We start from the raw sequence: 13,919 nt of genomic DNA on the forward strand, positions 1-13,919 counted from the left end.
TCTGTCTAGTAATTTATGGCTGCTTATAAGGTGGTTGTAGCTTCTGAAAACATTTGAAAAGAAATGTTCCTTTGGTCAGATCAGTCGTCATACACATTCAGCCAAGAGTTTTGATCATCTATTATTGAGAGATGCTTTGTTCCCTAATCGCAGTAGCTCAAATGTTTACCTGATATTGGACACCATCTCTTAAAGAATCCTGGAGAATAGCTATTTATGATGTTGTCACATAGCACAAGCAAGATAATTAAAAGGTAGAGTTCTTGTATTAGTATGGTCAAGTAAGTAGCTTCTGAATATGAATGAGATTCAAATAATTAAAAACAACTAATAACATAATAATACCTGTATTTCCCTGCTATGGCAATGATGTAAGTAACAAAGATCAAACTGCTTTAAGGACAGGTCAAAACAAATTGACTGTAATTGATTAAAATTTATTATTTTTTTAGTAGACTTTTTTTCTTTTTTTAATTAGACCATCAATGTGAAGTAATATTAATTTAAAACTTAAATATTGAATCATATTAAAAGACAATGTACTTTATCCACCCAGATGCACTTTAATGTTTAAAATTTACTGTCTTTGATATAATTTTTCCTTAAATATTTGTACATCCTGATACATAGGTTGTTTGTTTGTGTGCATGCATGCATCCGTGTGTGTGTGTGTGTGTTGTCCCTTATTTTTTTAATTCTACATTCTAATCTAGATCTCGATGGAGAAAGAAAACTTAAAAGACTTTTCTGAAAAGTTTAAGAAGGAATGTCTTCTGGAATTTCTTTGTAAATGTGTAAGCATCTGTAATTGTGTCTTTCACTTGCTCTCTCATGTATCAACACCTTTTGTCACCCTTGCAGTGAAGCCTCTCACCTTTCCACCGTCTGTTCAGCAGCTGCTGATATGAATGGGTGCATAACTATATGGTGTGCCGTCAAATATAAATTATTCACTAGAGCCCTTGAATGTTTGTGCATGCTTGTGTGTGTGTGTGTGTGTGTCTGTGTTTGTCAGAGAGACTGTGTAGGTGTTTTGAGTCCAGTCACAGGATCGATCTATGGAGTGTTTGGGACTAGCAGAAATACTCACCAGACCCCCTCAATGCCTCATATGTACTTGAGAAGACAGGTAGGTCATTCGGTAATACGCAGATGTAAGCTTGCAGTAAGCTTTTTTTGTTTTGTACTGGTTGTTAATGGTCATTTGATTTAAGAATCAATGTCTGTTTATAATTTTAAAGAAATGGATATGGAATTTATATGGTAATTGAGTGCTTAGAAGTATCATGTTGCTATAGCTGTCTATATCTAAAGTCACATCTTTAATTCAATTGGCATTATTGAGAGTGAAGAGCTAAATACCTGAAACCCAGTCTTAATGATGACCATTAGGTCAGGTACACCTTGCACTTTAGTTGAAAGACATGACACATGATCTCTACCCATGGTAGTTTAGGTTGCTGATATGCATCAGTTTCACTAGACCTGCACAAAAGTTACAAATTTAGTGAAAGTTTTGCAGACAGAAGGATTAGCATAATGATATTAAGGTTGGAGAATCTTCCTGATACAGATCTATTAATCTTTGAAAATATTTTAGTATTCTTAGGTTGTTGAAGCAATGTCTTGACGTTGGGGGTAAAAGTCAGAAAGAGGACCTGTGAGGTTACTTTGACCGAGAATCATGCCTCCAGCCAAATCCCCTACCAGGGCTAGAGGAGGGAAGCAGAAAGCTATGGCAGGAAAGGCAGACAAAAAAGAATCAATTCCTCTGAAAAAAGGAGGAAAGACTGAATCTCAAATCCTCTCTAATAATAATGAAAGTGGGAAAGGAAAAGGTGATAAATCTGTAAAGAAGGAAGCCATAGCTGGGAAAGGGAAGAACAAAAAACATGAAGAGAAGAAAACTGGGAAGAGTGACCAAACCAAGGCACCACAACAGGAAGAGATAGAGACCTCTAGGCAAATAGCCAAAGCGAGAAAGCAAAATGGCAAAATCTTACCTGCTAAGGTGACTAATGGCAATACGGGAAGAGGGAGAGCTGGGAAAGCTGTCAAATCAAAACCTGACCAGAAAAAAAATCCAGCCAAAACTCCTGCAAAAGGTGCAAGAAGGAGAGGTGCTAAAGTAGTAGATACAGATGAGGACAAATCAGAGAGCGAGAAAGCAGAGAGCTCGGAGCAAGAGAGTGAAGAAGAAGGTAAGGATGACAAGAAGGAGGAGTCAGATTGCGTCGAGGACACTGCTGGGACAGACGCAAGTGTATTAAGTGGTGAAGAAGAGCTGTCAGATGTAGACAAAAAAACAGAAAAGGAGGAAGAAGAAGAAGAAGAAGAGGAGAAGAAAAGTGTGAGAGAGGACAACTTTGATGTGCCTACTGAAAGTGAAGTCAAAGAACCCGAAAAGGAACCTGTTAGCAGTGAAGAAGAAATTGACTCTGAGGAGGTACTGAGTGATACAGGGCAAGAGAACACACAGGAGGAGACGGCACACTCATCAACAAAACCAGGACCACTAAACCTGACAGTCCACCTCCAGGGGCAGAAAAAGATGCTAAAATCCAAGATATTACAAAAGAAGGGACCTTCTAAAGGAGAGGAGGCTAAAGAAGCTTCCGTGTCTTCAAAAGGAGTCAAAATTAAAGGATTGGCACTCTCCAAAGGTGGCGCCACTAAGGGTAAGTCTCAAATTCTACAGTTGGCAAGTAAAACAAAGGCAATGGCCAAGACAGAGGAAGCAGATCAACAAGAAGAAACCCCAACAAAAGTTCCAAAAGGATTGTTGAACAGACAGTCTCGTATGCTATTTTCAATGAAAGGCAAAGGGAAAGATGACAAAAGCAAGAACGCCAAAGAAGAAACTCCAAAAGACACTGTAGATGCTGTTGAAGAACCAAAACAAGATGCATGTGAGAAAATAGTGCCAGATGCAGCTGAGCCTGAAGTAGAGATGCCCTCAAAGTCAACAGAGCGTTTATTGGCCCGGAAAAGAGGCATGACGACATTGCGGCGTGTCTCAGGATGGATTCAAAAGAATATGCCAAAGAGTATCCACGTTCGAAGAAAATTATCGGCAGTCACCCAAGCGATTGGGATCTCAAAATGGCTCTCTGCTTTGGTATTGAAGAAGAGGAGTAGCAGCACCAAATCAAAGAAGAGTCTTATCCGACACAAGATGGTTATGAAAATGGCAAGTGGTGGAAAATCAAAAAAGGAAGTATCATCCTCAATGGATTCCAAGACAGATGAGGGTACTACTGCTGTTCCCCAGGGTGATTCTTCTGATGACCCTTGTTCATCTCCACAAGACGTAGAAGAAAAGGCCAATGCAGGAGATGCCAAATATGCAATTGTGTTCCCGAGGATGAACAAAATTGACAAGGCAAAGGAAACCACCGGTCCATCTACTAGCACCAGCACAGGCGATGGAGTCACCACAGAGCGAAAACCACCAAAGCCTGGTGCTCGTCTGGTTCTTCCAGTCAAGCCTGACCTTAGCCTACTAAGGTCCATCAAGAAAAACACTCAGGAGAGTGAAAGTGATAAGAATAGCAGCCCTAACTCTCGAGTGATTGAGGGGCAGCCAGAGGTCAAAGCAGACAACAAAGAGCCAATATTAGGCATCAAAGGTGGTACAAGTATATTACAAGCGGCCAAGGGAAAACTTGGGGGATCGCAAGTAAACATCACCAAGTTGTCTATCTCAAAACCTTTGATTAATGGTGTAAGTGCGGGACAGAGCAAAGAAGTGGAGAGGAATATAAGGAAGGCAGATATATCAGCAGAACCCGAGACGTGGAGGAATGTAGTGAAGCAACCTTCTTTTGAGGAAGATGCAGATCGAGAGGTGGCGGAGCTGATGGGTGAGGGTCTTTTGCCCTCCGCTATGGAGCTACACTGGGCTCAGACTCAGCAGATGTGTGGTGATCCTCAAGACTGGCTGCGTTCAGAGAACCTCCTGCCCCATCAAACGGTGGAGAAGCTCACTAAATGGACGGTGTATCAAGATGATGAACATGCCCACATCATTCCAGTCCATAATGGCAGAGGCCCATGGGAATCCGAAGATCCGACCCAAAACATGCTAGAGGAAAGACTTAACAGCACTCAGGTATGATATATGCAGAATAATTTACATAATTCTTGGTGTTGAACTCTTTTGTAATTGTGCAAATAATATCTGTGTATATTTGAGATGTTATAAGTGATGCAGTGACATATACAATGTTTGGTATTTGAATCAGAGCAGGAAGTCCTAGCTGGGAAAAAGTGTGGGTGTTATCCACATGTCTGCCCACTAGGGGGTTCTCAGTGACAGATCTGCTCTGTTTCCTTTACTTTGTGTCTCAGGTAATGATGCCAGGAAGCAGCCAAGCTGTGGAGGTGGATGAAGTGGAAGATTTGGCACAGTTGGAGTGAGTCACTCATCTGATGCACATTTCCTCATGTAAACTGCAACAAAAGTCACACTAATAAAGAGTGAATTATATGAACAAAACATTAATTTGCATGTCAGATGACATGAGTCTGTTAGAATTGTTGTAAAAAATGAAAACTTTTTTCAGAGAGGTATGTGAGAGTTCTGTTCTGCTGAACCTGAAGAAGCGATTTCATCGGGATTCCATTTATGTATGCATTACCTTTTCTATAAAATCAAATATGTTCTTCTTTCTTAAATTCAACTTTATTAAAACATTTATTAAACCAACAGACGTATATTGGCAATATGCTTCTGTCCATCAACCCCTTCAAGCCTCTCAACATCTACACTGAGGATCTGAGACAGCAGTACCAGGGTAAAGAGAAGCACAATAATCCACCGTGAGTGCTTTCACTATGAGGACTCAAGCATTGTTTAGCTATAGATGTATTTTTTTGACATATTAGCTGTAGGCAATTAATGTTTTTCTTTTTATAAGAAATTAGCAATGATAATGAAAGACAGATTTTCACTGTCCCTGCAGTCATATATATGCCATAGCAGATGCCGCCTTTTGCCAATCTCAGAATACAACCCAGGAGAACTGCATTATCATAAGGTGAGGAGGATTATGGGTATGATTCATATGCATATACATTTATACATTTACATACATATACACAAACATATGCATGTACATACACATATATACGTACACATACATAGCAAGCAATATACATATATAATGACCAGCTGACTGTACATTATTCATTACATATATGTATAAAAGTATATGTATACATATTTCTATATTATAGGGGAGAGTGGGGTAAGATGAGCCATTTTTTCTTATGTGGTCCTCAAGATAAGGGAAAATGAGGCAGAAGTACAATGAAAGCATTTAAAGTAATTTCAGGATGTTTCCTATCATTTTAAATGATCAGAATACATCTATGACAAAGGGTTATAAAAATATGGCTTCTTATAAAAAAAAGTGTAAACTGACCATCTAACTGAATCAGAATCAAACCCATGTGAAATTTTAAAGATAATGTACCTATTTTAAAAACTAATTTAATAATCAAATTTCCTTTTACAAATATTCTTTGTAAAAATATTTTACAAGTATTTCTTTTTTAAAGCTAAATTAAACAACATAAAACAACCAAATGAAGTTGAAATTTCAGTATCTTTAATTGTTTGCATTTCTGAAACAATATGTTGAACACCAAAATGAGTTTGAGTAAAATTAAATAAGAATGAATAAATGTCAACTAATAAAAATTTTAGTCAAAAGGTTCTTGACATGGTAGTTTTTCTGCAATGTTGACCATGTTAGGCCATTAGAGATTACAGGTAGAAAGATTTAAATAATTAAACATCTTCTGGTTCATATCAGGGAAGGATTTGGTGTACTTGTACACTATTGCTATCAAATAAACTCAAAAATAAAGATAAACTAAACCAGTGTAATATTACATTGAAATGACACCAGTTTATACTTCAGATTTAACTTAAATTCATTGCCTTATGGTGGGGTAAGTTAAAACGCTGGTTCAATTTACCCCACAGCATGTGGCTCACTTTGCCCCATAGCTGCCATTTTAGGAAAAGCTAGCTAGCTTACCAATTCAGAATAATATTTAGCTAAATGACTTGCATGGTTTTATACATTGCTAAATCACCAATATGCATCACAAATAGTTTTAGACCTGAAAAAATTTGCTTTGATGAAAAAGCCATTACATCTGTCATGTTAAATCTTTACTTTGACAAGCCAAAAACTGTTTTTGAAGTTAATAAGCGACTTCCACTCCTCCAATGTGCTTCTCCTTTTCACAGTCTGGCAGAAATGATAGGTGGTTCTAAAATATTTGGTCACATGACAATAAAATGGTATAGTTGCCAAGATACAGGGAGTGGGTCAACTTACCCACTGGCTCATCTTACCCCACTCTCCCTTACATTTGAATGAATGTGAATGTCTCAACAGTGGGCAAAGTGGATCAGGCAAGACAGAGGCTGCCAAGCTCATTGTCCACTACCTGAGTTCCATGTATCAAGGCAGAAATGATAAATTACGCCAGGTAAAGCAATTTACTAATCCATATGAATCATACGTTTTTCAATAATAAGATAGAAAACTCAAAGAAATTTCTTCCTCTCATCAGCCAATGGATGTTTTGCCCATTCTTGAGAGCTTTGGTAATGCCAAGACTATACTGAACAACAACTCTAGCCGATTTGGAAAGTACCTACACATCCACATACGCCAGTAAGTGTACTGCATGTTGTTGGTCTGATTTAAGTGGCAGTGTTAAGCACAAATATGATATTCCTTTCCCTTTTCAGTGGTGTTGTTGTCGGGACATCTTTGTCAAAATATCTCCTTGAAAAATCACGAATTGTCTTCCAGGTTAGATGTTTATTCATTAGCTTGCACTTTAGGACATCTGAAATAAATTGAATTGACTGGAACTGTGTTTCCTTTAGGCTAAGGAGGAGAGGAACTACCATGTGTTTTATGAGCTATTGGCTGGGATGAATGACTGGGACAAGCAGGATCTTTACCTGCAAGGAGCTGAAACGTACTTCTATCTCAACCAGGTAAAAGAAACGCCCGTGAATAGCCCTCGTCTTTGTATTTTTTTCTAATATTTCTAAATATTCCTGATTTAAATGTTTTTTTGAAGGGCAGGGCTTGTGAGTTACAAGGGAAGCATGACAAACAAGACTTTCTGCTCTTGGTTCACTGCTTGGAGACAATTGGTTTACATGCAGATCAACTTGCAACCATTTGGGCTATTCTGTCATCAATCCTGCAGCTGGGCAACATTTGCTTCAGCTCTTATGAGGTGTGGATGCCCTTTCAAGGACAGTTTTAGCACGTTGAACCCTTTAAAATATGTATACAATAAGCTGTGTGTGTGTGTGTGTGTGTGTGTGTTTGTCTCTTCACAAAATTAGAGTGAATCGTTTGAAGTCGCCCGTATTTTTAGTGAAGCTGAGGCTCGGAGAGTGGGAAACCTCTTGCAGGTGTCGGCAGAGGCCTTACAGACGGTCATCACACACAGAGTGACTGTAAGCAACTCACATACTCTCATCCAAATACACTTCTCATGTCCTCAGACTTAAAGGAATATTCTGGGTTTATTCCATAGTAAAATATTCCTTGTGTCAATAATATAGCAATACCACATAAGCAATGCATGTTAACATGTGATGTTTAGTGTGAAAAATGTCTTACAAAATTTTCAGTGTAAACTTTGTTGTCAACAAGTTTTAACAAGAATTAATGTTAAAACATTAATTGTTTGGAGTCAGTATGATTAAAAGAAATAATATAATTTTTCTGTTCAGTTAGAATGCATTAAACAAATAAAAAATGACAGTAAAAAAGACTGTTACATTGTTACTTTTTAAAATAAATGCTTTTCTTTTGAACTTTCTATTCATCAAAGAATACTGAAAAAAAATGTATCATGGTTTACACAAAAATATTAAGCAGCACAACTGTTTTCAATTTTGATAATAAGAAATCCTGAGCACCAAATCAGCATATTAAAATGATTCAGCTTTGGATTCAAAGTAATAAATTACATGTTAAAATATGTTAAAATAGAAAACAGTTATTTAAAATTATAACAATATTACTGTTTTTACTGTATTTTGATCAAATAAATGCAGTCTATTTTGAGCATAATTTTGAACTGTAGAGTAAGTGCTTTTATAATTATAAGCCTCAGATTTATGCCACAATGTATTTTCAACCCAGAATATTCCTTCAAGGGTTAGTTCACCCAAAAATGAAAATTCTGTCATTGATTTATTACTCACCCTCATGCCGTTCCACACCCGTAAGACCTTCGTTCATCTTCAGAACACGAATTAAGATATTTTAGTTGAAATCCGATAGCTCCGTGAGGCCTCCATAGGGAGCAATGACACTTCCTCTCTCAAGATCCATTAATGTATTAAAATCATATTTAAATCGGTTCATGTGAGTACGGTGGTTCAATATTAATATTATAAAGTGTCGAGAATATTTTTGGAGCGCCAAAATAACGAAATAACGACTTATTTAGTGATGGCCGATTTCAAAACAATGCTTCATGAAGCATCAGAGCATAAATTAATCAGTGTGTGGAATCATGATTCAGATCGCGTGTCAAATTGATTCGACACACTGATTCATAACGCTTCGATGCTTCCTGAAGCATTGTTTTGAAATTGGCCATCACTAAATAAGTAGCTATTTAGTGTTTTTTGGCACTCCAAAAATATTCTCGTCGCTTTATAATATTTATATTGAACCACTGTACTCACATGAACCGATTTAAATATGATTTTAGTACCTTTATGGATCTTGAGAGAGGAAGTGTTCATTGCTCCCTATGGAGGCCTCACGGAGCCATCGGATTTCAACTAAAATATCTTAATTTGTGTTCTGAAGATTAACGAAGGTCTTACGGGTGTGGAACGGCATGAGGGTGAGTAATAAATGACAGAATTTTCATTTTTTGGGTGAACTAACCCTTTCAACACAATAGAAATATCTCCTAAGAACAGTCATTTGTTTCCACAGGAAACAACTTATGATAGGATCTACTGCCCTCTATCTGTGGAAAGTGCCATTGAATCAAGGTTAGACGATGAAATGCTATTAAAATGATTAAGATACGTGATGTAGCCGAGGAATATTGACAGATTGCTATTGATTCAGAGATGCCATTGCCAAGACGCTGTATTCTGTGCTGTTTGACTGGATTCTTGAACGCATCAATGACTGGTTGATCCCCACAGAGATGGACAGCACCGTTGGCATTGTGGATATATACGGCTTTGAGGTATCCTGTCCCTCGTTATTACCTCAGTGAAAATTTTACTCTTATATTTCTTGTTTATTGTCTTTTTCACATTTATAGCTGAAGCATATGTGCCATAGTGGCATTGAATTACCAACTGTTACGCCTCTTAAATAAATATAGCAAGCCTCTTATGAAGTCTGTGGGAGAGAACTGAACAAATGTGTGTTACAGGACTTGAGTGTGAACAGTTTCGAGCAGCTGTGCATAAACTTTGCCAACGAGCAGCTGCAACAGTTTGTGAACAAAGCCCTGGTGGCCCAAGAGCAGGTCAGTTTGTCTTCAGCAATCATATGGGCAATTTATTCTCACTTTTTTCCACCTTTAGAAGAGGCCAAGTATGTAAATGCTCCTCAATACTCTGAGGAGGAGACTCTGAACAAATTGGATTTGAAGGGAACAAGTTTTGATATGTATATACCAATTTAGATACGGCTTGCCAGAATGGAAATAATGAATACTTGAGGGGACTGAGCAAAATAAAACAAATGATTTGCGGGGTGTGTTTGTGTTAGGAGGAATACAATTCAGAACAGATCCAATGGTATCCAATAGTTCTGGAAGACTCTAATGGCTGTCTGGATCTGATCTCAGCACGGCCTTATGGTATCCTTCGCATCCTGGATGACCAGACTTGCCTTCCTCAAGTAACTTTTCACACATTTCAGCTTTAAGCCAGAGACATTTCAGTCAATATACTTTTGAATATTCTTATTCTACAGCTCAGTCATGGATTTAGAAGTTTTCTTCTACTCATAGGTGTCTAATGTGGTGTTTAAATATCATAAAACTTGATTTTGCACCAAAATGACCCTGTGTTGATTCAAATGCAAATTAGTTTTATACTACAATGGATTTATGGGCCGTCTTTGTCATCGTTCTCTCTTCTTTGGCTCTCTCACCCTCTTTTTTTTTTGTCCCAGGCTACAGACCACACATTCTTGCAGAAATGTCACTATCACCATGGCAACAATCCCTACTACACCAAGCCCAAAATTCCTCTGCCAGTGTTCACAATATATCACTATGCCGGAGCTGTTACGTACCAGGCAAATCTGATCTGAGCATTCACAAAATTCTGTATTCATGCAACGTGATTGTCCTGACATTTTACCTAAGAATTGCTATTTTTGTTTTTCCACACCAGGTGCACAACTTTCTAAATAAAAATCACGACCAGTTTCGGCCTGAAGTATTAGAGCTTTTTGCCCGCAGTCGTTTACAGGTAAATTAATCTCATTTGTATTCATGGAAGGTCACCTCGCACCGTCCTCAGTGATTTGTGATGTGTCAAGATTGCAAGAAACTCAGTAATGTGTCCACTATTATATATTCATGAGACTGTCAACATGCCCAAACAAAACAAAAGAGTTAGCAACAACTGATATCATTTATGCAAGCTTTAGGTTTCATTAAGTTTTAAAGGACCAATGTTTGGTAACAAAAACCTGTAACAGGTAATTTGAGTGTGTTTTCTTGTCTGTGTAGATGGTGTCGGGTCTCTTCCGGAAGGTTCAGGAGCGTCACATCCAACAGAAAGAGCTGGGAAGAGCAAGAGGTTACAGGACACCGATGTCAACCGTAGCTGCTCACTTCCAGCAGTCACTTCTAGAGCTCGTCACTCGTTTAGAGAGGTCGGCAAATGTCACTATATGATTCATTCTGCAATATTGTTGTACACAGAACATTTGGTACTGTCATTCAGTTATGTAGTGGTCCAATGTGAGAATATGTACTGATGATGATTTGATTCTGTCTGTTTACTCTATCTGTTTTTTTAGGTGTAAAACTACATTTATACGATGCTTTAAACCCAACTATGTTAAGGTAATTTAAGTTGACAAAATAATGATTTACATATTATTCTGCATATGAGTTAGCAAGCACAACTGTATTGGTGGACTTTGGTTTGGTGATTTTGGGTGGTTTCAGCTTCCAGGCATATTTGATGTAGACTACATAACCACACAGCTGAGGCATGGAGGGATACTGGAGACCATTCACATACGAAAAGAAGGATTTCCGATTCGCATCCCCTTTGCTCTGTTCATGGAGAGGTAGCACACTATGGCAGAATCTATGACATTAAAATACATTATTGGTGGGATATATCACCATTTTTGTTTGTATGTTTTTTTTTTTTTTTTTTTTTTTTCAAGTCGTTTACTTTATTTATATAGCACATTTAAAACAGCCACAAGGCTTACCAAAGTGCTTCACAAAAGAAACAGCATCATAAGAGTAATAAGAGCACACAAAACAGACTAAAACAAAGAACCAGAATAAAATAAAACACAAATAGAAAATATAATAGGAAGGAATATAAAACCTAATAGGCCAATGAAAACAGATGGGTTTTTACAAGAACTTAAAAATGGTCAGACTAGGGGCCATTCGGATCTCCACTGGCAAGTCATTCCACAGGCAAGGACCAGTTACCCAGAAGGCACGGTCACCTCTACGCTTAAGTCTGGAATGTGGGATTAAAAGAAGCTTCTGGTGACCAGATCTTAGGCTTCTCGAGGGGATGTACTGATGCAGCAATTCAGATAGGTTGTCAGGTGTTTGATTGTGTAAAGATTTAAAAACAAAAAAAATATTCTAAATTGAAAAGGCAACCAAAGAAGAGCCTTTAAAAGCGGAGTGGTGTGATCCCTATTTTTCTTTTTTAAAAGAAATCTAGAGGCAGCATTTTGGACCAGTTGAAGACGGGCAATTTGAGCTTTAGAAATGCCACAGTATAATGAGTTACAGTAATCGAGACGTGACGTAATAAAAGCATACACCGCCATCTCCAGAGTCTTATCAGTGAGGAAATGTTTAATTTTTGCAAGTATATGGACATAATGATAACTTATATTGTGGAGGTTATTATTGAGCAGAGGACTTCTATAACTTTTATAAATGATTCAGCTCGGTACCCAAAACAGCCTAGTGATCATCTAGCAGCCGCACAGCAACATAACCCAGAACACCTTAGCAACAGCATATCAATGCCCTAGCAACCACCCAGAACACCCGTGCAGTGAGTATTAATTTTTTTTTTTTTAAATAAAGCTTACTCTGTGAATACAGTATACAGGGTTTCAGCAGTAAACATCCTTAATATTTTTAAATAATTATTATTTGATTATAATTATATATATACTAACGCTAAAAAGTTTGGGATCGGTAAGATTTTTAATGTTTTTAAAAGAAGTTTTGTCTGCTCACCAAGGCTTAATTTATTTAACTAAAAATACAGTAAAAACAGTAATATTGTGAAAAATTATTACAATTTAAAATAACTGTTTTCTATTTGAATATATTTTACAAAGTAATTTATTCTTGTGTTGGCAAAGCTGAATTTTCAGCATCATTAATCCAGTCTTCAGTGTCACATGATACTTCAGAAATCATTCTAATATGATGATTAGTTCCTCAAGAAATATTTGTTATTATTATCAATGTTGAAAACAGTTGTGTACTTTTTTTCAATATTCCTTGATGAATAGAATGTGCAAAAGAACAGCATTTATCTAAAAACAAAGCTTTTGTAACATTTTACACTACTGTTCAAAAGTTTGGGGTCAGTAAGAATTTTTATTTTTATTTTTTTAAGAAATTAAAGAAATGAATAATTTTATTCAGCAAGGATGCATTAAATCAATCACAAGTGACAGTAAAGACATTTATAATGTTACAAAAGATTAGATTTCAAATAAACACTGTTCTTTTGAACTTTCTATTCATCAAAGAATCCTGAAAAAAATATTGTACACAAATATTTTGTACAATTGTAAACAATAAATGTTTCTTGAGCAGCAAATTGACATATTAGAATGATTTCTGAAGGATCATGTGACACTGAAGACTGGATTAACAATGCTGAAAAATCAGCTTTGCCAACACGAGAATAAATGACATTTTAAAATATTTTCAAATAGAAAACAGTAATTTTAAATTGTAATAGTATTTCACAATATTACTGTTTTTACTGTATTTTTAATTAAGTTAATGCACCCTTGGTGAGCAGACGAAACTTCTTTTAAAAACATTAAAAATCTTACCGATCCCAAACTTTTGAGTGGGAGTGTATAGTTTGGAATTTTTTTTAATGTTTTGGTTTGGTAATATGTCATTTATTTCTGTGATGACAAAGCTGAATTTTTAGCCACTACATTTTTTTTAAGTAATTGTAATTTATAAAATCTTAAAAATCATGGAAAATATTTAGAATATATTATATATATATTTTAAAAATATATATTAAGTAATTATTTTTAAGTAGTTATGTCCTGCTTTATATTGTTATAATATAAAAAGACAAGTTACAGCTGTAAAAGTCATAGAAACATCATATAATTTCATATTTCATTGGTCAAAATGTGTGCGAACCCTATAGATACATCCATCAGAATTGAGTAAAAAATTATGCAAAACTATACCTTTTCTTCCTCTTTATAATATTCTCCTCTTTAATGGGTCTCTTTGTCTAATTTCAGGTATGGTGTGTTATTAGCCCAGAGACCAGAAAACCAGTCTTGTGAAGAGCAAGTAGTGACTTTACTGGAGACTATAGGAGCAGATGAAGGCCAGTACCAGTTAGGACTCACTAAGGTACAGTAACGTAACTCTCCCTCAGCCTGTCTTAT

At 36.6% G+C, this 13,919-nt stretch overlaps 1 protein-coding gene across 1 annotated transcript in view; it reads left to right on the plus strand.

Annotated features, from left to right (window-relative positions):
- Window positions 1-1,684: 1,684 nt before the first annotated feature.
- myo15b (myosin XVB) overlaps window positions 1,685-13,919 on the plus strand; it is a 39,650-nt gene continuing 27,415 nt past the window's right edge. Inside the window, exons 1-21 of the mRNA XM_067370291.1 lie at window positions 1,685-4,111; window positions 4,351-4,415; window positions 4,566-4,629; window positions 4,712-4,821; window positions 4,965-5,039; window positions 6,414-6,507; window positions 6,592-6,695; window positions 6,773-6,836; window positions 6,914-7,027; window positions 7,114-7,275; window positions 7,388-7,501; window positions 9,006-9,064; window positions 9,144-9,267; window positions 9,460-9,555; window positions 9,801-9,932; window positions 10,209-10,334; window positions 10,433-10,510; window positions 10,774-10,919; window positions 11,067-11,112; window positions 11,218-11,342; window positions 13,770-13,884. Coding sequence (XP_067226392.1) covers window positions 1,685-4,111; window positions 4,351-4,415; window positions 4,566-4,629; window positions 4,712-4,821; window positions 4,965-5,039; window positions 6,414-6,507; window positions 6,592-6,695; window positions 6,773-6,836; window positions 6,914-7,027; window positions 7,114-7,275; window positions 7,388-7,501; window positions 9,006-9,064; window positions 9,144-9,267; window positions 9,460-9,555; window positions 9,801-9,932; window positions 10,209-10,334; window positions 10,433-10,510; window positions 10,774-10,919; window positions 11,067-11,112; window positions 11,218-11,342; window positions 13,770-13,884 — 4,440 coding nt within the window. The remainder of the gene's footprint in view (window positions 4,112-4,350; window positions 4,416-4,565; window positions 4,630-4,711; window positions 4,822-4,964; window positions 5,040-6,413; window positions 6,508-6,591; window positions 6,696-6,772; window positions 6,837-6,913; window positions 7,028-7,113; window positions 7,276-7,387; window positions 7,502-9,005; window positions 9,065-9,143; window positions 9,268-9,459; window positions 9,556-9,800; window positions 9,933-10,208; window positions 10,335-10,432; window positions 10,511-10,773; window positions 10,920-11,066; window positions 11,113-11,217; window positions 11,343-13,769; window positions 13,885-13,919) is intronic.

Source organism: Chanodichthys erythropterus, chromosome 19, assembly GCF_024489055.1.
Source record: "Chanodichthys erythropterus isolate Z2021 chromosome 19, ASM2448905v1, whole genome shotgun sequence".
Taxonomy (NCBI): Eukaryota; Metazoa; Chordata; class Actinopteri; order Cypriniformes; family Xenocyprididae; genus Chanodichthys; species Chanodichthys erythropterus.